General features: G+C 38.8%; 1 protein-coding gene across 1 annotated transcript; it reads right to left on the reverse strand.

The window, feature by feature from the left end:
- Positions 1–7311: 7311 nt before the first annotated feature.
- Positions 7312–23849, reverse strand: DRAM1 (DNA damage regulated autophagy modulator 1). The gene is made up of 7 exons (XM_054056581.1): positions 23312–23849; positions 18282–18349; positions 16843–16985; positions 13020–13197; positions 11905–11963; positions 10454–10546; positions 7312–8759 (listed from the first exon to the last, which is right to left on the reverse strand). Exons 1-7 carry the CDS (start codon positions 23830–23832, stop codon positions 8712–8714), a joined length of 1110 nt encoding a protein of 369 aa, XP_053912556.1. The 5' UTR covers positions 23833–23849; the 3' UTR covers positions 7312–8711.
- Positions 23850–25029: the final 1180 nt, after the last annotated feature.

Genomic DNA, 25029 nt, shown 5'->3' on the forward strand with positions numbered 1-25029 from the left:
TTTTATTTATTTATTTATTTATTTAAAATTTTCATTGATGAGCATGGGGCTCCTGACTCAGGTTTCTCTTCTCCCATACTGTGATGTGAGGGTTTGTTGTGCGTTGACACTTTGAGATGTATTTCAGCCACTACTTAGCTGCCGGTAGTGGAGAACCCATCACAATCAAGCAAAACTTCCTTGCACCCACAGCAGCACCCTTTTCAGAATCTCCCACATGTCAGTGGATACAGGAGCAGATCACCATAAACGTCTTTCCTGTGTAGCTCATTCCCGTGTTTCATTTCAGAGGTTCTGTTCTTTTCCTAGTTCTGTCATTCTGCCGGCAAAAAAAATCCGTATTCCACATGAAACTGCCAAACAAGTTGGCGTCTTATCACCAGAAGCTACGTGGAGACCTTTACAAGCAATCAAGATCCTCTGTTACCACAAATTCTACACTGAAAATCCACAGATGAGAGAAATCCTCCTGGCTCTGACTAATCCACTGCAATCCATGAGAAACTACCTTTTCTCCAGGTCCTGTGACTGCAGTTATAATATAACTTTGCTCAAAAGAAACTTACCAATGTGCTGTCTTTTAATATAATTGATTGTATATTCAAGTTCTTTATGTTTTTCTTTATTTCCACAGATGCCAGCAACAAGTGGCATGGTCGTTTCCACAGGCTTTGAGGCCAGCTTGTAGTCCTGCCTTTCCCTTCTCCTCTTTTCCTACATGGATACTTGCCTATTTTTTCACCTGTTCTCTCAGCTTCTAAACATTAGATCTATTTGCGAGTCTCCATGTCTGGAAAGTAAGTGACAAAACCGCAGATGAATAGCTGATTCTGTCAAAAAGTTGCATAATTTATTATTTCAGATAATGAAACTTCTCCAGCTCCCTTTGAAGAAACTGGAGAGATCGTTAGCTCCCATTTTGCCTCGTTAAATAGCTGCGACCACGATTATGGGATGCTTTCAATAACCCATCCATGTTATTGCTAGGATTTTGGGTTCAGAGATTTCTGTTTTTCCAAAACCCAGACGTACGCACAAAGGCAATGTTTTCATTTTTCATAGAAATCTAGGAGAGGCTTATCTGTCCCTTGTCATGAGTTGAATGTTTGATAAAACAGTGCTTTCTGCTCATTGAATTTAACTGGGTGGTTTGAGAATCAACCTCCTTTCATCCCTCAGTCCCTACTCAAGAAGGCTCAGCGGTCTGCAGGACTGCATTTTTACTCCAGAGATTGTTTTTTATTTGCCTATTTGTGCATTTTTCCATACTGCATTTTTATCTGACAGTGCAATGAACAGTTTCCAACCCTGTCTTTCTTTAGTTTCCTCTCACTCCTCTTTAGCCCTAACATCGTTAAATATTTTTGCAACCAGAAGGTATTTTTGGAGTCAATATACTGCCATGACTCTCTGTTTTCAATGGCAACATTCAGTTCTGGCTGCCATGAGCAAACACAAGATGCCATGTAAAACTGCAAGTTGATTTTGAAAAAATCTGATTATATAATGTTGTACCATTCCTTTTGGTTGAGATTCCAGGAAAGTAGCAATAGAGATTTTGTATTGCCTACCCTAAACAGTAAGTATGTTTTAAATTCAATTCAAGACTAAAAAGCTATGCTAATACAATAATAATGTTTAAATTTTAAGGCTGTTTGGCAAGGAGAGGAACTGAAAAATGTCAGCTTCACCCTTTGACAGCACTGGCAATCACCCTTTAAAATCTGCTATAATACTATAATTACCCCAAATATTTGTTTTAAACACTTTTAAGCTAACCAGCCATGCCAGCTCTAGGCAGGAGCTCAGTTGAGAGTTGATTTTGGTCAGCAGTCAGGCCAGAGGGCACCCATGACTTACTACCTGCATACGTTCAAATTCCCCAGACATCAGCTTGAGACCACAAAATGGAGGAAACTAAGGCTAATTTGTTGAATGTCATGAAGAAAGATGATTTCTGGAACAGAATCATAGAAACCACATCCTAATACTAACATACTAGGAGAGCTGTTTGCCAACACAGTTTATGTGAATTGAGTATTAGGTAACACAGAAGGACAGAGGACAAAGGGAGCAATAAGAAATGGTGCCACCTCTGTGCCCCCAAAACCGAGAGGCAGCCATGCCAATGGAAAGCTTCCACACTCCTGAGAAAATGAGTGCTGGCTGAAGCCTGGTTCCTGGTTCTTAAGTTGCTTCTAACACTGACACAGCTACCTGGGGACTTCTCGGATCTCGCCACAGTGAAATAATCCTTACATATGACATCTTTTATGCTGCATTTTGAATTGAATGTTATTAGAGGTTTAGTCAAAACAATATCATTTTGCTATCTATGGTATCAGTTCTGATACCTTAGGTCTAAACACTTCACATTGATCACTTCATTTCCATTACTTCAACAGGGAAAAAGGTTGGGTTAAACTAGAGCAAACAGGCAGTCTTAGAGCTTGATGTCTCCTTCAAACTGCTCGCAGAGAAATAACTTATTTTCCAGATTCATCCCTGAGGTTATTCTACTGACTCCAGAAGAATCCAGGAAACATCCCCAGGCTTTATAAACAGCATATGCACTTGCTGAGCAGAACAAGAAGTAATAACAATTAAAGCCAGTAAGAGGCCTGTAATCTCATTGTAGTTGATTAAAGGTAAGAAGATCACTTCCCCTTTAAGTGACGGCTCTTATCTCCTGTTAAATTTGGATCTTCAAAAATTAAGTAGCTGTCTATAGGAATAGAGTGATATTTCATCAGGGGGAATTTTTGCATTGAGATTAAGAGCCATGGTCAAAATATGTTCTAGGCAGTAAAGACAAGATTTTACATATCATCATAGTGAAAGTTCAAATCTGTTCATAATTCTATTTATAATTTTTTTTAAAGGAAAAAAGCCCACAATTTCTTATGAAAAACCATCCGGGGGAAGAGACTAGCAATCATATAAAACAATATTTATGGTAACCCCTAAACAAGTTTTTACTCTCCCAGGTCATCTAAATTAATTAGATCTACTACAGATTACTAGAAAAATAGAACCAGCCAAGAAATGCTGGGATATGACAAAGCCTAGCTGTGTAAGCCCTTGTTTAAAATCATTTGATTGCAGTGTAGTCAAGTTTTCGAACTATCTACACACTGGATGTTTAAGGGTTGGTTAATTGTTGGTTCATTTAAACAAAAAAAATTCTTTGAATTCTGGTATTGCTCAAGAGCTGCATCACCCAGTCACCCATAGATAGACAGAAAACAAGTTTCAGCTTTAGCTAAAATGACCAAAGATAAAAAAGAGCCTTTGTGCACTAAGATAAAAGCTACAGCACATATTATGTCTCATTACCAGCGTTGTTTCCCTTTTTCCTGGTTAGAATTTCCCTAGTCATCCACAAGACCTTTAAAGTTAACTTTAAGACATTGACTTTTTGTGTTCTTTCCACATCTGTGAAGCAAAATGACACGGAACAAAACCGCTGTTGCAGACAGATGATCTTCTCATACCTAACCGCCACAGTATGAGACACTGCACACTTGAGTGACACCTGCTGTGGCCACCTTACCAAACTGATGTTAATCTGTGCTGCTACAACTCTCCTTCTTCCTATTGTTGCAGCAAAATACTCTTGAATAATTCAAGTCAAAAGCAAAAAAGTCCATGAAAACCATCTAATCTGCTTCAATTATTTGGTGCAGCGTAATAGGAAGGAAAGATACTTCTTTGCAGGAAGATTTGTCAGCTGCTAGTGTTGCTAATAAAGGTTAGGGCTATAGGGAGATTGTTCCTACAGATATCATGATGAAAGTCCAGATGTTCACCAAAGAAACCTTCTTTTAAATGTACCTTCCACTTATAATGAATTTTATGAGTGCGTGTTGGGAAAGGAGTCATGTAGTGGAGTAAGAAGGTTCTACAATGTTAAAGACACCTATCAATAACAAAGGTTTCATACTTTCATAAAACACTCTCCATATTTACTTTAACAAATCCATGCAACGTTTGATGAGAGCTTTTAGAGGAATATCTATGCTCAGCGTGGCTTATTTAAGACCGAGAATTCTGAACTTGTATAATTCTAGGTAAAATAATAGATGGTAAGAGGCCTGAGTTATTGCTACTCTTCACAGAAGACGTACAAAAAATGCTATCCAAGTGTTTAGCTAGGCAAGGATATAACTGAAACCAAACCTATTACATGTAAACAAAAGTGGATATAAATAGATACAGTAGCTGCCTCTGAATTTCTTTTTTTTTGCTACCTGACATGTCACTGTTTCTGGATGCAGAATGGCTATAACTTTGAAATGTTAAAATCTTGTTCTTTTTCTGTTGTTGTCCAGTGAAAATAAGGTCTATATTGTCTTCCAATGCTCCATTGCAAATTGACAGAACTCTACTAAAGCTTGCGTAAAATGTGTCTTCTATGTAGCAGGCTAAGAAAAACTTCCCAAGGGAAGTGGCTTAATAATAGCAGTTGAATTGCAGCTTGCGTCGGTGCTAACTACAGCAAGCGGCGCCTCTTAGACAAATTAATTTGAATATTGAAGTTGCTATGAAACTACATATTGCAGTAGCAAAACATATTTACTTAGAGTAAGGCAGGAAAAGATGGCAAGGAAACTTAGATCTGACTTGTTTTCCACAAAAGCATAATAAAAAAATCATTTAACTGGGTCTCCAGATGACTATTAAGAACAGTTAAAGCTACCTACAACACTATTGTACTTGCTAGCAGCAACAGGAATTTCTCCCTGAACTTTAAAAATAAACCCTGATCATGTGGTCTGCTAGTGCCATCTATTGTGTAGAGGGAAAAATACAGATACCAACGGTAGAAGTTGCCTGTTTTAAAATGCAATAAATACTCTTTCTGCATTACAGTACCAATTAGAAAAACACAGCTAAAGCTCATTAAATCACTTCTACTTTTTATAAAATACAGCATTTTTTTATAATTTATATGTATTACAGCAACATGCAGGGCTTTATCCACTGTCAGGCTTCATGATGCCAATACTGTTTGTGTATGTGTATATGGACCACATGGGGTCACACACACAAATGCAGTGAAAGACAGACCCTGCTGTGATAGTTTTAGGTCAATGCTACAGAAACCTCATGAATTGAAACCTACTGCAACTTCTTTATGTCAAATTTATTCCAAATAAAGGGACATTAACTCATCTTCCAAGGAAATGAACATTGCCCCTTCCTAAAATTCAAGCGCTATGCTGCCTTTCACCATTTCTTGGAGGAGAACAGCTCTTCCAGAAAGAACATTTGTAGTGAACATTGTAAACTACTAGGACCAACTCACCAAACCCAAACACTCTGAAGTCTTCAAGCAGACCCTACAGAACCTGAAGGCTCATGAAAATGTGGTGTCAATATTGAGGGTAAGACTCTGTATTTACAGAGCAATTTAAAATACCAAGCTCTTGAATGTCTTCACGAATGTCATACTGAGATGTCCAAAAGTTAGTGACATATATTCCCATAAGCCCTCTAGTCTGCTAGCAACTTTTCCTACCACTATTAGTACTGAACAATAAAGCCCTTGCCATCAAGATCATTTTACTACTATCAAATATTCACTACTGTCAGAGATAAGGCAGTAGGAAAACTGAGCAGATCAGAAATAAAAATCTAGAACACCATCTGATTAAAAAACAAGGATGCATTATATGGTGATCTCTGGCTGAACACACATGTAAGAGAAGAACAGGGAGAGAGTAACAGTGTCCTAAGACAAAGTGGGGTTTAGTTATTTTGAGTTGATCGAGTTTCATCCTTATGTGTGGAACTGTGATAGAGGCTGCTATAGCAGTATTTAATCAGTAGATCAAGATGCATAACCCGGAAAAACGAGGCTTTGCACTTTTGGAAGAGGTAGAGCAATGATTTAGCATAATCACTAAAAATAACTGCCATGTGATTTACTGTAGTTTATGAAAAAGAAGTTTCTCAATCACTCACGATGGGCTTACGAACAGAAAACAGCATGAAAACAGAGTAAATGGCAAAAATAGTTCTAGCAGAGCTCCCAAGAAAAAAAAAACCCAACCTATTTTTTGTTGCTAGGAAATGTGAAAATACAGAAAAAGGGTCTGTTGCAAAGGAACAAAAGTGCCCTGTCACATTATCTGTAGTAATCTGTAGAGAACATTTGATTGTAAAAAGTTAAATAGCGTTACTTAACAGGAGTCATCCAGAGCTAAAATGGCACAGCTTGGTAGAAAATAGTAGTTTTCAATTGTTTGCAACATGTCAACTCATATTTCAATTGAAAAAAAATTAGGATCTTGACTGAGAACCTGCCTGGAGCCAGAGAATCAAAGTGTTTTCAGTAAGTTGTTCACTGCACAAATGAAAAGGTAATAACCCACTGCCTCCACTTGTGTGTAGATAGATGCATGTTGATGTTTTTAGCCTAACAAATTACTTAAAAAGCAAAGTGTTGGTGACACGTTGTTTTGGTCGTGAATGTAACTTGTATAAAAATATATTGTGATAAAACTCAGAAAAATGGGAAGGATTTAGTCCAGTAGGTCTTCAATACTTGAATTACCATGGTGATTTCAACAAACAAGATTATCTTATCAACCACTTTCTCCGAAAAGACTTTTGTTCTTTTCTTCTCTTTAGAAGACTGTAAGAGCTATAAAGGCTGACAGGCTCCTGGATATGATTCTTTTAAGGAGGACAGAGTACCTAGAGATTAAGTAAGTGTAAACTTGTTTCAGGAGATGATGATGATTTCATGTTTTCTTACTCTTCTCTCACCTTGAAACTTGTAAAATTTATTGTGGTGATTTCCTGCCTAAATCAGAACGATACAAATATTTTTTTTTCTTGTTTAATCGTACTTGGATCCACTGCAAAAACGCTAATATTAGTCAAGGCTGAACTCCAAGTTAACCTAATTCTTTTATCCATGCAAAGGGATTAGTAGATTGATGAGCTGAAATCCGATATAATTTGAAATAACTTCAAGCTCCTTTTACTTTAAGAAAGCTAGGAGTAAAAAGCAGTAAAAGAACATTATACAACACACTAAGGAATACAGACTTTTACTTTTTGTGGTTGGTGTGCCTTTTCTTGTATTTCTAATCCTCACTTGAAGGAATGTGTGCTGCTTGTAGGAGACCTAATCAGTAAGACATAATTCTTGCATTTAGTCAGTCATTTGACTTTTAACATTATTGTAACATTAAACTTCTGCAAGATAAACTGAATACTGTGGAAAGGAAAACTTCCCTTGAAAAACATTTTCACTTTTTTAGTTGGAAGAATTCATAAAGAAAACATGGACTCTTTAAGTTGTGAAACAGCTGAATTTAATACAGTTTAAAACACACATTAAAAGAAATATCAACAGAAGAATAGTCTGAAGACATCACTCTCCAAAATACACTTGTTTTTATCTAATAGAACATCAGCAGCTGAAAATAATCAATATTTTTGCATAAACTGTGATAGACCACAGGAAACGTAATTTTCAGGGAACTTGATTGATAGGCAAGTAGCTAATGCGCTAAATGGAGGTAGTGAATCAGTTCACTAAAGATCTTTTTGCCTGCAGATACCTGTAACACCTGACTTCTCAATTGGTTCCTCTCCAAGTCTTTCATTACAGAAGTAAGTTTATAGCAGCAAATATGCCATACCTTCACCACATAAGCTTCCAGAGGTTTTTTCTTCAGTTATATATACATATATATAAATTCACTCAGATATAACCAAGCACTCGAGAACTACTGGTGCCTTTTCTTGTATTCCATTCACTCCTAATGACTTTCTGAAGGCCTCCGTCATTCCATTATTGTAGGTTAAAACACAGGCTGGAAAACTTCTGCTTGTCAAATTGCAGTAAGATTTCTCTTTAGCAGATCGTGCATTAATGTAAACTTACTTTCTATTCCCACTCCAGTTTTAAGCTTCCTGTGCCCAGCAGTGCATAAAGGGGATAACGGGGTAGACTTTTACAACATACATTGCAGTGATGATTAGAAAAAATTTTAAGCGTTATAGTTTAAACTTCTCCTACGATTTGGTTTTGTATATAGTCGTCCACTATCAGAGACATGTAGCATAGTGTTGCAATCTACTAAATCAAATTTCTAGTCTTGAAATAACTGAGCAGATACGAAATAAGAATTTAAAATACCTTCTGGGAAAAAAACAAAGGTGCAATATATGGTGATCACTGGCTGAGCACAGTCGTGACAGAAGAGCAGTTTAAGATGCCCACTTCTGCTCACACTTTACTCCACAGTCGTTGCAACTTAACAGAGTAGGAATTCAGCCTTAGTGTTTTCTGCTCTCTTTTGACTTTCCTATTTGCAAAATACACTTTCTCAAGTTAAAAAAAAATGTTGCTAATCAGACTATAACAAATGAAAAAGCATGGATATGTCCAAAAAGGAAGAGCTGAGGAGATCAGTCATTGAAAGAATTTCAAGTGCTTTTACAGATTGCTTCTATTAGAGAAATTTTAATACGTTAAACAGTATAAAAATTACAAAATATTGCAAAAAAAACAGTGGGGACATTGCTGTGAGTTTTTAAAATGCTTTAGCAGTTGCGGTTACAAATGTTGCAGAGTTAATGGCATGGGTTCTTTACAGAAATTTGAAAATCCCTGTTCCTCTGCAACATTTTCTGGAAGTAAAAAGAAACCTAGAGTATTCATATACACACATACAAAATAATTTTCTCCACTACCAAGAGTCTTCATGTATTTCTGTTGATATCCGTAAAGAAACTCTCTAAAAGAGAAATAAAACAATGTCGGCTTAAGATAAATTAATTTTACAGTTCTGTGATATAAAGTACAAGGACATAAAATAAACAAGCAAAAAACTATGTGAAATATATACTGTGAGAAATAAAAAGAAAAGAGAAGGCTTATTTTTTTTAGAGTTCTGGTGGCTGTTTTTTCTGAATTAAAGACTGGCTTTCTGTGAGCACTGCTCAGGACAAAAGAAGGATAGAATCTAAAAATACTTTCTCATTGTCAAATACTAGTATTGGATTTCATGCTGTTTTGTAGTCTGTAAACTAAAATGTCTGCAATTCTATTTAGTTTAATTCCATCCCTTTCTTGTATTTATTATGTTTACAATATTTATATATAAATTTCCGGTGTTGAACACTGCGATCTGTGATGTGAAGCAGGCTTATCGACTCATTTAACTACTCTGAGGACTAAGTATTGTCTGCAAAAATGTATCTCCAAGGGAAGAGTATGACAGATACTATCACATATGTAGACATCACAGAGTCATGGACTGGCAATAAATACCTCCTCCCCAAAATGGTACGTTTAATGGTGCATGTATTTCTGAATAGTGCTTAAACATTTTCATCAGTTTTAGAAGGCAATTATATGCCTTTAAGATAATGTATTTTGTAATTTTGAACAATTACTTTTTTTTAAAGAGCATTTTGTTCTGCAGAGCCTAGCTTTGTTTTTTTTTTTTTTTAATAAGGGAAAGCCCTGCAGCCATGTTCTATTTAGTACTATCAGTCAAAAGTAAATGGGTGTAGAAATATTTGATATTAACTAGCAAAATCTATCTTAGCTCCGAATCCTTAGTTGAAAATTGATTTCTGTATATGCCTATGAAAGTTATATACAGATTACATGTAACTATTGACCGCTCCCATGCTGAGCAAGCAAATAAGTGAAGAAGCAAGTAAATTAATTACAAAATTTTACATGATCTGATGTCAAACTTTGTTTTTATGCCAGAGGACTTGGAAGGTTCTCACTACTTTTCCTGCCCCTCACCTCCATGAATTCTGGATATAGTTTCCAGCAACTTATCACAGAAACAATGGCTCACATATGTGGGAAACATTTGCCTTTCACAAATCACATAACAGTGCTTTCTTTTTAACTAATGTAATAGTCTCTCTTCCTTAAAGTCAGGCTTAATGCATGCCCAGACCCAGCTACCCAAACCAGAAGGTTTTCATGTTCATACTTTCATACTTTATATTCTTTGCATTGTTGAGGGAACTGATATCAAAATATGTAATTTTTTTTTAAATAAAACCATCTATTGTTTAAATGCATTGGATTATTATATAAAATCACTCAAGCAGAAAGAAATGCAGTTTTAGTTGCATCATTTATTTTAGTATTATGTCACCTTTTGAGGGCTTTTTTCTACAAAAAGTCTGGTAAATAAGTAAAAGATATCAATTTACTGAATAATTTTCAAGACTAGACACCTATTAAAGTATTAAATTGATTAAAAAATAAATTTCTATGTTTTAAAACTCAGGGGAAAAATATCCATTAGGTAGACAGAAATCAGTTCTGTGACTGATGAAATTTGTTTCTTTATAGCTTTCGTATATTTAGGTGAGATAAAGCATGGTAATTTTCTGTTGCATTTGTTGTTATACAATTCATAGCACTTCTTAGTTACTGCTAAAATATACAGATACCAACCTGAAAATCTCTAATAAATGTTAAAAAGAAGAAGATAAAACCAAAGGCCACTGTCCATTCACAGATTGCACTCAGGAAATGGTAAGTATAATCCTGATGGTATGAGACATAAAACAAATTTTCAGATTAAAGAGCTAAACAAAATAACTGGAATGCTATAAAAATAGACATTTCCCTCTGTAAATTCAAACCATATTCTAAGACTTATGACTTATCATCCCAGTGCCCTGTTGTATAAAAGTCATTTCAGCTTTAGTTTTTACAGAATGGTAAGTATATTTATCAAGGCTGTATATGTTCCATTAAGCAACATCTTGTGCACTAACACAAAAAATAGTACAAGAAAACTACAATTAGCACAAGATCAAAACATAGCTTGAATATAATTTGTACCTGAAAATTCGAGTTCTTACGTGAAGGATACCAAAGTGTCCATATTCAAAACTTCTACTGAGAGCCATTGAGTTCAGTAGTATTGTCCCTTACAGTAAATTGTCACAATGTCTTAAAATGGAGTGCTATCCTTGTATGAAAGTTCCTGATAAGACCTTTGGTTTTAAGTAGACAACCACAGAAAACCTATATAATACAACACAGAATGTGAAGTGTTTCTTTACATGCCGTCAACAAATGTGTCATCTGCTTCAGTAGAAATCTTTTCTCATCCTTGCATCTCAAGTAAAAATAAAAACCCAAGAGGTGATATTACTAAGATTATGTAACTTGTGAAGACTGATCTCAGCTTCCTCGTCAATGTTCAGCTGAAGCACATTTGCTGAGTTTGCTTTCATTAGCGTTTCAAGCAGGATAAACTCTCTGTATTAGTTAACCTGTTTTTTTAATATTTCCATGAAGCAAAGTTTGTCCAAAAAGAAAACTTAGCTTTCAGAATTATCATTATGAGAACAATGAAATAATTTCAAATATCTGATAGTGACTTTAGAATGCTTCAGTTTGGACCTCAAATGTTTATCACAATACTAAAGATTATTTAATAAAGAGTGGTGAAAAAGGTGAGAAAACTAATGTTGTAAAAAAACTTAAAAACTTCAGAATCAAATTGGTCCACTTCTGTTTCATGTATGAAGTTAATTTCCCAGAAGTGTGACAATAAAAGGAAGTGGAACAACTCACTTGCAGATTTTTTTTTTATTTTTTACAATTTATTCTATGGCTAAGTTTCAAGTGTTTGCTTAAAATGGAAGTTTAACTCTCTGAAGATTTACCAATCTGTGGCAAATTTTCTTACCCAAGCTGCAGGCAGTTTTCTAATGAGGAAATAACTGGAAAACAGCATTGCACAAACAAGTGAGATTTTACAAATCTATTCATGATAATGTACTATTTAAAGTCTCTGCAGTGTTTGTAATGCTACACACTTTTAGATAGACATAACAACATACCCCAAGTAAAAGAATATAGGGGAATTTGGCTATCTAATGAGATTTTACCTTTTCACCTGGAGTCCAATCAATTTTTGTCATGGAAATTCGTGAAGCAAACACAATCACTGGGAACATACAGTGTAAAGGAAATTAAAAGTTTAGTGAGTAATAGTCCAAATGTCTGCTTACAAAAATAGACCCTATCTCCCCTCTCTGTAACACAGAGGATCCTGAACAACCAGAATATCAAATCAAAGTATCAAGAAGACAAGTAAATGAAACACATTACTGAAAGGTAACTGATAGCAGCAAAAAACCCAAATTTTTGCATAAATTTCTGAGGCTTCTTCCAAAGCACAGAGGGTAAGGGGAGACACTCCAAAACTTAGATCACATTCATGACTGAGAACTGTGGGAGCAGAGTCCTGCATTGTTGGAAGGGGAACCACATTTGTTTCAATTGGTCCACAACATGTGCCTTTATACATTTGTACATATTTTTTTCCCTCAGGACTAGGACCGTCTTTAAAAGCCCTTTCACAGCTGCTGAAATCAAAAGCCAGCTGAAGGTGACTGGCTGATGCAATGATCTGCTGTGACCACTTTTCAAAACTGGCAAAGTGCCCAAACCCAGCAAAGTGATGGGATTACTGATTTCAGTAGGCCGGTAAGACGGTAAGAGTGTTGACTGTGTCTGTAGAGGAAGCATCTAATGAAGACAAGCACCAAACAACATGATCCAAAGTATCTGCCTAGGCTTGAGGTAAAGCTTGTGCATGCCAATTGTATTTCATATGTCTGCTATGTTCATTTTAAAAGCAGTGTCCCCCTTTGCAGATCTTTATCCATGCACTTCTGCAAATGAAGGAGACTGGAAAGTTGGTCTAGTTAACTTTCTGAGGTTCTGTCATATCTGAATTATCATATGATCCTAATAAGAAGACTGGGCCATTAGTTTTAAATATACTACTAAAAGAAGCAGCTTTTTAGAAAGACTCTGAAACTCACCTTTATACAATTGTGTCAATATGCTGTATGCAATATTACAGCAGAAATAGTAGAGAGCCCTCAGGAAAGACTGTAACCTCATTTCTATCCCTTACCAGCAATGTTTTAACTTAAAATGAAAATAAAGAATGCATAAGGGGAAGGCCATGAGATAGATACAGCATAAAGGATACTGGGAATGAAAGCAATGCATGATACTAGAGATATGGCCATCCTTACATGACACACAAAGTAAGTGTTCCATTGTGGACAAGACTTGTAAGAAATTATAGACTGAAGTGTAATGTATACAACACCCGAGCCAAATGCCACCAAAGCTCCTATGTCATGGACACTGGGAACAGCCAGCTCCTGGAAAGAGAATCAACATAAAAGTTAGCTGCTACTATTTGTACAGTGGTAGTAATCAATGAACCCTCAGAAGATGGTAGCCACGTTATGCTGGGTACATATAAGCAGTGGGAAACAGTCCCTTCTCCCAACAGTCTGCACAGGAAAGATGAGGTAAAAAGGGGAAAGAATAAAAGAAAGAGAGGTAAACTAAGTATCTCCAAAGCCACCAGATCAAAGTTCTTTCCTGTGTTCACAAAAAAGCGTAGATAAATTTTAGTGCTGTTCAACAGCTAGTCTAGTAGCAATTAATGTTTCCACAAACAGGAACAGGCTTGTGGATTTCTTGAGAGGTTTCTATACCTCCTTTTTGTCTTTACCCTGCTGAAGATTTTCATTCCTTTGCATCGAACCCCTAATCTGCATTTGTGTGGCCATGCTCTAACAGTAAAGTTTCATGGGACCTGTTCTAAATAGTGACTGCTACAGCTCCATTTCCCACCCTCCAGTGGCCAGCCACAAGTCCTCAGAAAATAAAGCAGCAACTTAAAAATATAGTGATTACAAATACAAAGTTATTCCACCCTGGAATCCGATATCAGACAGGCAAGTTCGCTTTAAAGCTCCTTTCTGTCACCAAAGCATAGCAAAATATGTGCTATGAACTGACCCACAACAGTTCTATTTTAGTGATTCATGAAAACACATCTATATCCTTTCGTTACATATTTTAACATCTTTCCTGCCTGAAGGCCACTGTTCTCTTTCTCTTGCAATGGTGATTATGTTCATATGCTCTTTTAAATTCTTTTCCCCCATGTCTTCCTTTGTACTCATTCCCTTCTGTCCCTCTGTGATGTACTAAGTTCTGTCAGATTTTAAAACAAGTTTCTCTTGCAGGTATTTAAGTGGCATCTCATCTGCACTTGCATTTTCTTCTCCTCTGTCCCACTTTTTGCCTTCTATATAGGAATGACAGGATTTGGTATGGAAAGTACTAAGCAAACGTTAATTGTTGTCTTTTACATTTAGCCCCATACACAACACAGAGACCTTTACTAATATAGCTTTCATAACTGCTCCTACCAAACTGCCACAGCTTCCCTAAAAAGTCCACACTCAGACCCTACAGAACCTGGGAAATGTTGCTGCACTCACGATGCTAAGCCTCTGAACCTTTCTAGTCAAAACCAGGAAGATGTCTCTTTAAATCATGTGTAACGTCTAATAGGCAAAACCAGACCTGCACATGCAAGAGGACCGGATGATCAGGCCCAGTCAACACAGGTTCATGAAAGGCAGGTCTTGCCAAACTAACCTGATCGCCTTCTATGACAAAATGACTTGACTACTGGATGGAGGAAAGGCTGTGGATGTAGTCTTCTTGGACTTCAGTAAAGCCTTTGACACAGTTTCTCACATCATTCTGCTTCAGAAACTGTCAGCCTCTGGCCTGGACAGGCGCACACTCTCCTGGGTTGAAAACTGGTTGGATGGCCGGGCCCAGAGAGTGGTGGTAAATGGAGTTCACTCCAGCTGGAGGCCAGTTACAGGTGGGGTTCCCCAGGGCTCAGTACTGGGTCCAGCCCTGTTCAATGTCTTTATCAATGACCTGGATGAAGGCATTGAGTGCACCCTCAGCAAGTTTGCGGATGACACTAAGCTGGGTGGAAGCATGGATCTGCTGGAGGGTAGGGAGTCTCTGCAAAGGGATCTGAACAGGCTGGACTGCTGGGCTGAGACCAATGGCATGAGGTTTAACATGGCCAAATGCCAGGTCCTGCACTTGGGACATAACAACCCTATGCAGTGCTACAGACTAGGAGAAGTCTGGCTAGAAAAGAGTGCCTGGAGGAGAAGGACCTGGGGGTGTTGGTTGACAGCCGACTGAACATGAGTCAGCAGTGTGCCCAGGTGGCCAAGAAGGCCAATGACATCTTGGCTTGTAACAGAAATATCATGACCAGCAGGTCCAGGGAGGTTATTCTCCCTCTGTACTGAGCACTGGTGAGACCACACCTCGAATACTGTGTTCAGTTCTGGGCCCCTCACCACAAGAAGGATGTTGAGGCTCTGGAGCGTGTCCAGAGAAGAGCAACGAAACTCTGAGTGAAGGGGCTGGAGAACAAGTCTTATGAGGAGCGGCTGAGAGAGCTGGGGTTTTAGCCTGGAGAAGAGGAGGCTGAGGGGAGACCTTATTGCTCTCTACAACTACCTGAAAGGAGGTTATGGAGAGGAGGGAGCTGGCCTTTTCTCCCAAGTGACAGGGGACAGGACAAGGGGGAACGGCCTCAAGCTCTGCCAGGGGAGGTTCAGGCTTGACATCAGGAAAAAAATTTTCATGGAAAGGGTCATTGGGCACCAGAATAGGCTGCCCAGAGAGGTGGTCGAGTCACCTCCCCTGGAGGTGTTTAAGGGATGGGTGGACGAGGTGCTGAGGGGCATAGTTTAGGGATTGTTAGGAATGGTTGGACTCAATGACCCAGTGGGTCCCGTCCAACCTAGTGATTCTATGATTCCATGATTCTATATGAGCACAATATTTACCAAAATGTTCTCCAAGGGTTTAAAAGAAACAATTCAGCAGTTTCCACAGATTTAAAGGCAATATCTCAAACTACCTGCCTATTGACTTGATTCCCAGCTGAAGCTTTCAGTGCAATTGTCCTAATGCTTCTTTATGTCAGAATCTACCTTATTACACGCTTCCTCACTAGAAAAGGTGAAAAGCATAACCTGTTTCAATATTTATCCTCTCTACTGAATTTTCTTTCAGACACTGAAGGATAGACTTCTTTGATTTACAATGAGGTGCCTCATCCTTTCTGGCAAAGTAAGTGGTAATTCTACATGTCTCTATCAAAAGACCTAACATGTTGTTATGCCATTTCCTACAGATTCAAAACAATAGGGTAACATTGTGCTCAGTGTTCAAACCTGTCAGATAAGTCTAGCTTATTCTATAGAAAATCCTTCTGGTGTGCATGCCATCATTTACATAAAAATACAGGTGCTTTTACTGTTCTGACTTAAGCTGTTGTTCCTAACTTTAAGCAAACTAAACTGAGAATAACAAAGCCTTTTTACAGTAGTAACTTAATAGCAAAAATTTTACAGCAAAAGCATCTATTAAGTTTTTTTCTAGTGCAGTCATGTTATGAGACAAGCACACACAATACCACTTATAGACATAACTCCACAAGCACAAAAATCTAGTATATAAGGAAAAAGCGAACCTATCTTTTTAAAAATACTGAAAAAAGGCACAAGCAAGAAAGGATGGGAGGAAACGGCCTCAAGTTGCCCCAGGGGAGCTTCAGATTAGATATTAGGAAAAATTTCTTCACTGAAAGGGTTATCAGGCACCAGCAGAATGGGCTACCCAGGCAAGTGGTTGTGTCACCACCCCTGGAGGTATTTAAAAGGTGGGTAGATGGGGTACTCAGAGATGCAATTTAGTAGTGGACAGGTACAGTTAGACTAGATGATTTCAAAGATCTTTTTCCAGCCAAATGATTCTATGATTCTGTGATTCTATGAAAGACATTCTTACTCCATTTGCCAAGTATCCATACTGGGATAATGTCAACCACTCTGATCTATTTGATGCTTTTAACTGGTAAACCAACTTTAGTGTAATTTACGATATGAAATTTATAGTCATACCTGAAAAGTTGCAACTATGCCCATTCCAGTACAGCCCATCAATCCAATGCATAATGAAAACATGTTGCATGAAGAACTAATAAAGTGTGATGACTCATTTTGCTTCTCTATTAATAAATATCTGATGTACATTGTAATTGCACCTGAAAAAACAAATATTTTGTGCAATGATCATATATTGCCTACATTTTTACACCTTGCTCTGTTACATAATTGCATACAGAATAAAATCATAAGCATGAGACAATCAGTAATACTGTCTTTAACTCTACTGGGATGAAGAAGAAAGGTAGAGAATTTCAGATGTATAACTTGCAGACAGAACAATCTTAACATTATCTTGGTCTAAACATTACACATGAATGCTCTCTAGAAATAACTGCACATCACTTCGAGATAGACACTAACTTAAATCCCATTTACCTGTGTATTTTAGGCACAGATGCATTGGCATTCCATATTAGGAATAGCTGTTATAGGTAGATGAACCATCAAATAGAAGTGGGAGAACTTATTCTGTGATAGTTTTGTACCAGAACTTCATCTCTTATGGCCTGAAGAATTAATACATTTTTGTACAGAGTAAACAGAAAACAAATACAACTAGCTGTTCCTGCAGAGAATATTTTCACAGCTTTGGGCCAATTCTGGCTGCTTTTTAGTGTAAAAGAGTCTCCAAACCATTATACACAGGTTTTATTGCAGCTTATGTGACCCCAATATACAGTTCACCCTTGAAAAGCACCTCTACTGAATTATAAGATTGTCGTTCATCAGAATATAAAAACTATTCCACAGTTCAATAACACAGAATACAGTTTCATTCCACCTACAGTTAGAAATATAAATCAGGTAACTTTGTTCAGGCACTATGAGGTTACATGAAACACACCAAGATACCGTGACTGAATTATGCTTTTAGGAAAGGTAAATACGTGACTTTTACTTTGCAGGAAGGCCATAATGCATAAAGAGGTACACAGTTCTTGATCCTGAGTCCCCTAGAAGTGAACAGAAAATGCCAAACTTCCCAATTCAAGGCCAGTAGGCATTTTGTGGAGGAGTAGGCATCTTACAGAGGAAAATAACTGTTGCTTCAACACTTCTTCCCTTTGCTGCAGCACCCCAGAACTTAATGTCTCTCTACATCCAAGGTACAGTTTTTGTAGTCTTTTGCTATATTTATTTCACATTTTATTTCCAGCTGCATAGACTAATTTGCACTGATGAGGTGCCCTTAAGAGACAAAAGTGCCTCTAAGCCTGCACTTACTAACCCTAAGAACCTGGCCCTCTATATATTACTTCCATCTATTTGACACTACAATTTGACTGTGGAGTACTTTTTCTGCAGAATATCATATGGACTGCAATATAACAAGACAGCTTTTGCCAGTTTTCAGTTCTTTGCAGTATTCAAACCAAGTTCCTCATACATACCTAAAAGGGCTGAAATATTAATCATAAACCCAAAGATACCACTCTCTGGAGGTTTAGTTCCAGTGTCACTAAAGCAGGAAGAGAAAAAAGAAATTAAAAGTTAATGGAGATCTGTGAAACCCAAATGACACAGACTAATGAAATCCCAAGACAAATGTTACTTGTGTGAACTGCTGTTTGCATAGGACATTTCAATATATAAATTTGAATGTCGCCAGCTGCAGACTTAAGCACCATTTGTAGTACTGAATGTTTCTTTTTAGAAAGAACTAATATTTTTAGAACATGCTATTTGAACTGTATTTCTTCCATTTCTGTATACAATACTCAGAGATGTGACAGTGATGCTTCACTCATGAATGACATAAATAATTACATAAACTACATTTTAGAAATTACATTGCTTGTATCTGCTAAACTAATGCTGTGATAGAGTAAAACATATATAATGTCATTCAGTATCCTAAGACATGAGAGAACTTGGCTTCATTTCCTGATTTTTTTCGAAACACTTCACCCTAGGAAATCAATTGCATTCCAAAGCCTGGGAGCATTCCTAGGCACTGTTTAATTTACTGATATAGATAGAGCTCAAGAGTACTCTAGATCCAAGGTGTTGTAAGTCTCTTCTGCTGAAGCAGTTCACCCTCATAGGAGAAAATTACAAGTTTATTGGGCCAGACAGACAGAGCATGAGTGTGCGAATATCTACAGAATTTATAAATATACATACATTTATACTAAAAATATCATATATACAAAATATATGTTATGTAGAAATTGGAATACATTCATCATAGAATCCTTTTCCTTCCCTTTCTTACACCCACCCCAGAGAATGCCCTTTTCCTGCATGAAGGACACACTCCTGGGAATATGTGGGTTCAAGCAGTACCAAGAGGCACAATTGTGTGTGTAAACGAGGCACCCAAGGAACTCTACTGTCAGAAATGTAAACACATAAGGATTTTAGCTAATGTCAAATTTCAGTGGAAACTGAGCAAAGATTCTGAGAACAAACCTTTCTCTTAGGTGTTTAACACAACAAGTAGGTACTAGCTGGAGATTTTTTTTAATGCGATTCAAAATGAATACTCTTCACTCCAACAGTGTGGCTGGATTAGTTTTCAATGGTAAACTTCTCTGTCACTGAGTGAAGCCAAAACAACAGGTCTCAGGATGAATGCCTGTGCTCTTAATATCCCAAAGATAAAACACTTTCTACATATGCAATCATTCTTAAAGATCTTGACAGCTTTGTTAAGTTCAAGCCAGAGGAGTAAAACCATATCAAAAGATTTAATTTTTTGGAAATTCATATTTGCTCTCAACCCCGCTCTGTGTTACAGTAGGAGGAAGCTTAGGGTGAAGGGAGAACACTTTTCAATGAAAAACTGATTAAAAAAATGGAAAAAAATCTTGTATTTCATTTTTCTAGATTGGTTCCAAAGTCTGTGACAACAAAAGCTTGGATCAGGTTCTTAAACAGGTTTTTACAACTTCTCAGGCATCAAGAATCCCTATTCATCTGTGTTTTCTTGTTGTAATGCTTTCTGAAGACTTGCTTCAGCTTGTACTCTGTTAGTCTTGTTTCTCTTTGATAATGAAATTAATGAAAAGAGCACAGTAGCCCTCATTTTCCATTTGACACTTCAGAAAATCATCTTAATCCAGGTTTCTTTTAGCCCATTTTTCAACCTTGAGCTTCACGTCTTTTTCTCATGTTTCTAGAGTGTTTTCATTCAAATGACAAAGGACTTCACTTAAAAAATGGGCCACTTGTGACAAACTTAAAGGGCTTCTGCAAATCACAAACTGCTCGATGCTAAGTACAGGACTGCAATCACTTCAAAGCCTTTGAAGGACTTCAGGTGAGAAGAGAATGGAATTGGCACACACAAAGAAAACCATTTGAAGTTCTTGGAACACTTCATATCATAAGAGCAATCCAAATAACCTGAAATAGCACTGAACTCCATTTTTTTAATTAAAACTTTTCTCAAGCCAAAGCTTTATAGGTGAATTTTGGTATCGGTTGATTTTTAAGCTCAATAATCCTAGATGTATGCTTTCAAGAAATTTCATACTATACAATATGATATCTACAATGTATTTAGAAAGTACTATATTGAAATTTTAGGGACACAATCCTTTTAATGCCTTATTTTCCACTAAAAGACTTCAGTATGTTTTGGGTTTTTTTTACTTCTGGTTTGCTGCTTGGGGAAAAAAAGGGGAAAAAAGTGAGAGTTACTTTCTTATCATGAAAAAGAAAAAAAGCGAGTGGCACGTATGAAACCAAAACCATGTGCTCACTCATTTGCAACGGTGCGTAGACGAGCAAGCCACAATGGAAAGGATGAGAATCATGTTAGAAGATGACAGCATTTGTGCCACTGCCTCATGCAGCAGAATTCTACACTCTTCTGAAGAGTGAAAAGACAAGAGGGCAGAGGGGACAGGCAATAAGTATTTTAGAGTCAAATGGTTCGTCATCATAAAATTTTCTTCATCAACATTATATACTATTTCTCTACAAACTGAAGTCTCAGATTTTTAAAGTAGGAAGATTATATTCTGCCTACAGGGATTCTGATTGATTCAGAGGTATAAATTGGCAGCAAATACCTTAAAAACAATTAAACCGCGACCCCAGCACATCCAAATTAATTTGAATTTTGAGCACTATGAGCGGAAGAATGAACTTGGGAACCCTCTAATCATCTTTTAGGCGTCAGCTGCTATAAGCCACAAAATCATATTCATTTCTATCTACCTAGAATGTACTTATATAGTTTACTTGAGGAGATATTAGCACAGTTTCAATGACAAATTTAGAGGTGGTCCTTCTCTCACTGTGACAGCTGTTACACAGCAAACAAGTAAAAACAAGTTACCTCAAGGTATACACAGGATACTTAAGGAATGTAAATAAGAACTACAGAAATGTTTCTCAATATTTTTCTCCTTCGTGTAACTGGAATTTCCCCATACAAGCTCTTATTTAATTTTTATAGTTCTTTTTAAGCTATTGCACAACGAAAATGTTGCAACATTCTTCCTCTTTCTTTTTATCTCTGTAAGTTTCACTAAATCACATTCTTAATCCCATGATTCAACTTAGGCTAAATAAGACTATGTTATGACTATTAGTCTAACAACTTAGAAGGAATGATCATATTACTCCCAGGTGTATCTTCTACAAAGATCATACGTTTACTTTAGAATATTACAGGTTGTTTACCAATAGCCGATGTATATCCTTAGTCCATAAATTGTGTTAAAAGGATGTAAAACAAACACCTGTCCTTCAAAAAACTTTGTAGCAAATGCAAAGGGCCTGAAATGTGAGTGGGATTGTTTTTTCAAAAAATCACTGACAGTTTTACCTTTCTTGGTTTTATTTAGGGTATGTGGACACTTATTGGCATTCCCTAGTTAAAGGGTAAGAATGAATCTTTTCAGTGAAATGTTCAGTTAGATTGATATAACTATGGCAGCTGGAAGAGTTCTACAGCTGAGACTTGTAGGTTTGGTCTACCTCTTTAAAACAATGACACAATTGAGATATCTGGGCTGTCAAAAACTGGACTGAAAACACAATTATACATAAAAAAACCCCATCCTGTTCTCTCATGTTTTATTCAAGGACATAGCTTCAACATAAGAAACACCATTTGTCAAATTTCTTACTAAAGGACCTCAAAATCATTCTGAGCACGAACGACGTACTAAGTGTGGACATAGTTATTAAAATTGTTTATTTTTCTTGGTTAATAATGGATAAACTGCACTGATTGCAACTACTTTTGTGTCAGCAAAACTGCGTATGTGATCAAGGAAAAGCAGGAGTACAACCACAATTCTTAAGGCAGTAGGGTATTCATTTTACGTACAAGAATAAGGGTTTCCAAGAGCTGAGTCCAGATTTGGGCAGATAATGTTTAAAAGTTTTGCTAACGTAAACATGAAGCCCAACTTTCTTTGGCTTATTTTGAATGAAGCTCAACTCCCTTGTGGGTTGCAGTGTCATTTACACCATCTCACTTTCTGAAGTCAGCAGACCCTAATTTTCAATCACATTTACATGTATGTGTAAATCAGCTTAGCAGTCTTCTGAAATTATGTCCATAAAGAGTACTTCAAGGAGTTAGGTCTAGATATATCTTTAACACATGCACTTTAAAGTCTTTTTTAGATCTTTGACATTTCAGAATCCACTCTATCCCCTCTTGGATTTCTGGCTTACTTTTCATCTATTCAGAGCTCAGTACTAGTAATCCCATGGCTTATGATAACATAAGTAATGTAGAGACAATGATTTATACAGAATTGCACTTAAATGACTAACATTACAGAAAAGAGATGCCAGTCATCTCTTGGGGAGCCTCATTCTTCCCATGCTGAAATTTTAAAAACGCATGTTTGGAGGTGTGCGTCCCCTACGGAAGCTATTGTAGAGCTTCAAGTCCAGTCAACGTTCAGTGAGGTTTGCCCAAGTTATGGAGTTATACAAACAAAACTACATTTCGACCAGGGCAGATACCTTAAATTTTGCTAGGATTGGGCCCGCAGCACACTTTGGCTCCAACAGAAAACTGTTACAAGGTCATTTCCACCCCATTGGTGAGCGTTGTGGTGCTGTGCCCTTGGAGATGCCTGGATGCTAAAGACATGGTGGGTGCTAGAGATGTGATGGGTGCTGTGCCCCTCGGAGATGCCGGAGATGTGATGGGTGCTAGAGACGTGATGGGTGTTAGAGATGTGATGGGTGCTGTGCCCCTTGGAGAAGCTGGAGATGTGATGGGTGTTAGAGATGTGATGGGTGCTGTGCCCCTCAGAGATGCCGGAGATGTGATGGGTGACAGGAGCACACAGTGGGTCCCTGTTCGGACCCTGTTCTGCCTCCCGTCCTCACGGGGAGACCCTGTCACAGCTGCCTCTCCTCCCAGGAAACCCCCCATTCCCGAGAGACCCCGGAGAGGATACACCTCGGCCCCTTGGGGCTCAGCAGCCGCTCCCCTCCTCACCTTATGTAGGGGACGAGGGGCTCCACGTGCCCCGCCAGCACGGCGATCACGTAGGAGATGATGAAGGCGGCCGAGGACCATCCGACGAGCAAAGCGGGGACGAAAGCCACGCCGGGCATGGAGCAGAGCATCGCGGGCGGGCGCCGCGCCCCGGGCATCATCGGCGGCAGCGCCCCGCCACGCCGCCTTCGACTCGCAGACCGTGACCGCGGGCTTACGGGACTCACGAACCCCCTCACCCCTATCCTGACCGGCTCCCACACGTGTTTCCCCGCCGGGCAGCGGCGCTGCGCTGCTCCCACAGCGCCGGAGATGCCGCCCGCAGCCCTTCCCTTCGCTTTCGCTTCGCCCGCCCCGCCCGCAGGGGCCCGGGCAGCCAGGGCAGCCCTGAGGAGGTCCCGCTCTCCTGGCGACTCTTCGGAGAGTTTCTGGTGGACGCCCAAAAGTCCTTCCCTTCGCTTCCGTTTCCCCCGGGGGCTGCGGGGGCTGCCGGCGGTCTGTGCGTTCGTGGTTAGAATCATAGAACAGTTTGGGTTCGAAGGCACCATAAAGATCACCCAGTTCCAACCCCCCTGCCATGGGCAGGGACACCTCCCACTGGATCAGGCTGCCCAAGGCCCCATCCAACCTGGCCTTGAACACCTCCAGGGATGGGGCAGCCACAGCCTTCCTGGGCAGCCTGTGCCAGTGTCTCACCACTCTCATTGTGAAGAAATTCCTCCTTATGTCTAGTCTAAATCTGCCCCTCTCCAGTTTATACCCATTACCCCTCACCCTATCCCTACAAGCCCTTGTGGACAGTCCCTCCCCAGTTTTTCTGTAGCCCCTTCAGGTATTGGAAGGTCACTGTAACATCTCCTCAGAGCTTTCTCTTCTCCAGGCTGAACAACCCCAACTCTCTCAGCCTACCCTTATATGGAATGTGCATCAGCCCTTTGATCACTTTTGTAGCCTTCCTCTGGACCCATTCCAACAGTTCCACATCCTTCTTATGTTGAAGATTCCGGAACTGGACACAATACTTCAGATGAGGTCTCACAAGAGAGGAATAGAGGGGCAGAATCCCCTCCCTTGACCTGCTGGCCACACTTCTTTTGGTGCAGCCCAGGACACAGTTGGCCTTCTGGGCTGCGAGTGCACATTGCCGGCTCATGTCAAGAATGGACCAGCACCCCCAAGTCCTTCTCCACAGAGCAGCTCTCAATCACATCATACCCCACTCTGTACTGAGATCGGGGATTGCCCTGACCAAGATGTAGGACCTCGCACTCGGCCTTGTTGAACCTCATGATGTTCTCACAGGCCCACTTCCCAGCCTGTCCAGGTCGCTATGGATGACATCCAATCCTTCCACTGTGGCAATTGCATCACTCAGCTTGGTGTCATCCACAAACTTGCTGAGGGTGCACTAAATCTCACTGTCAATATCATTGATGAAGAGAAAAGCAAAAAAGTAAAAAGGCTACAGATGCATCCATCATTTGCTCTTATTGCTGTGGGCTTTGCAGGCTGGCTGCTGCCTTGTGAGAAGGATGGATCTCACCCTCCTTCTGCAGTGTTCATCAGCTCCACAAGATTGGGCAGCCTGGGGAGTGTCTGGAATACTACAAGAATACCTACAAGAAAGCTGGAGAGGAACTGTTTACAAAGGCTTGTAGTGACAGGATGAGGGGCAATGAGTATAAACTGGAGAGGGGCAGATTTAGGCCAGACATAAG

Source organism: Cuculus canorus, chromosome 1 (genome assembly GCF_017976375.1).
Source record: "Cuculus canorus isolate bCucCan1 chromosome 1, bCucCan1.pri, whole genome shotgun sequence".
NCBI classification, from domain to species: domain Eukaryota; kingdom Metazoa; phylum Chordata; class Aves; order Cuculiformes; family Cuculidae; genus Cuculus; species Cuculus canorus.

What these genes read in the sequence shown, in the direction of transcription:
- DRAM1 (XM_054056581.1), bottom strand. Translation starts at nt 23,832, where the DNA reads ATGATTCTAACCACGAACGCACAGACCGCCGGCAGCCCCCGCAGCCCC. An exon ending in TAATATTTCAGCCCTTTTAG is followed by an intron (nt 16,986 to 18,281) that starts GTATGTATGAGG and finishes TTGTTTTTTCAG; the next exon opens with GTGCAATTACAATGTACATC. An exon ending in CATTTATTAGAGATTTTCAG is followed by an intron (nt 8,760 to 10,453) that starts GTTGGTATCTGT and finishes TTTCTCTTTTAG; the next exon opens with AGAGTTTCTTTACGGATATC.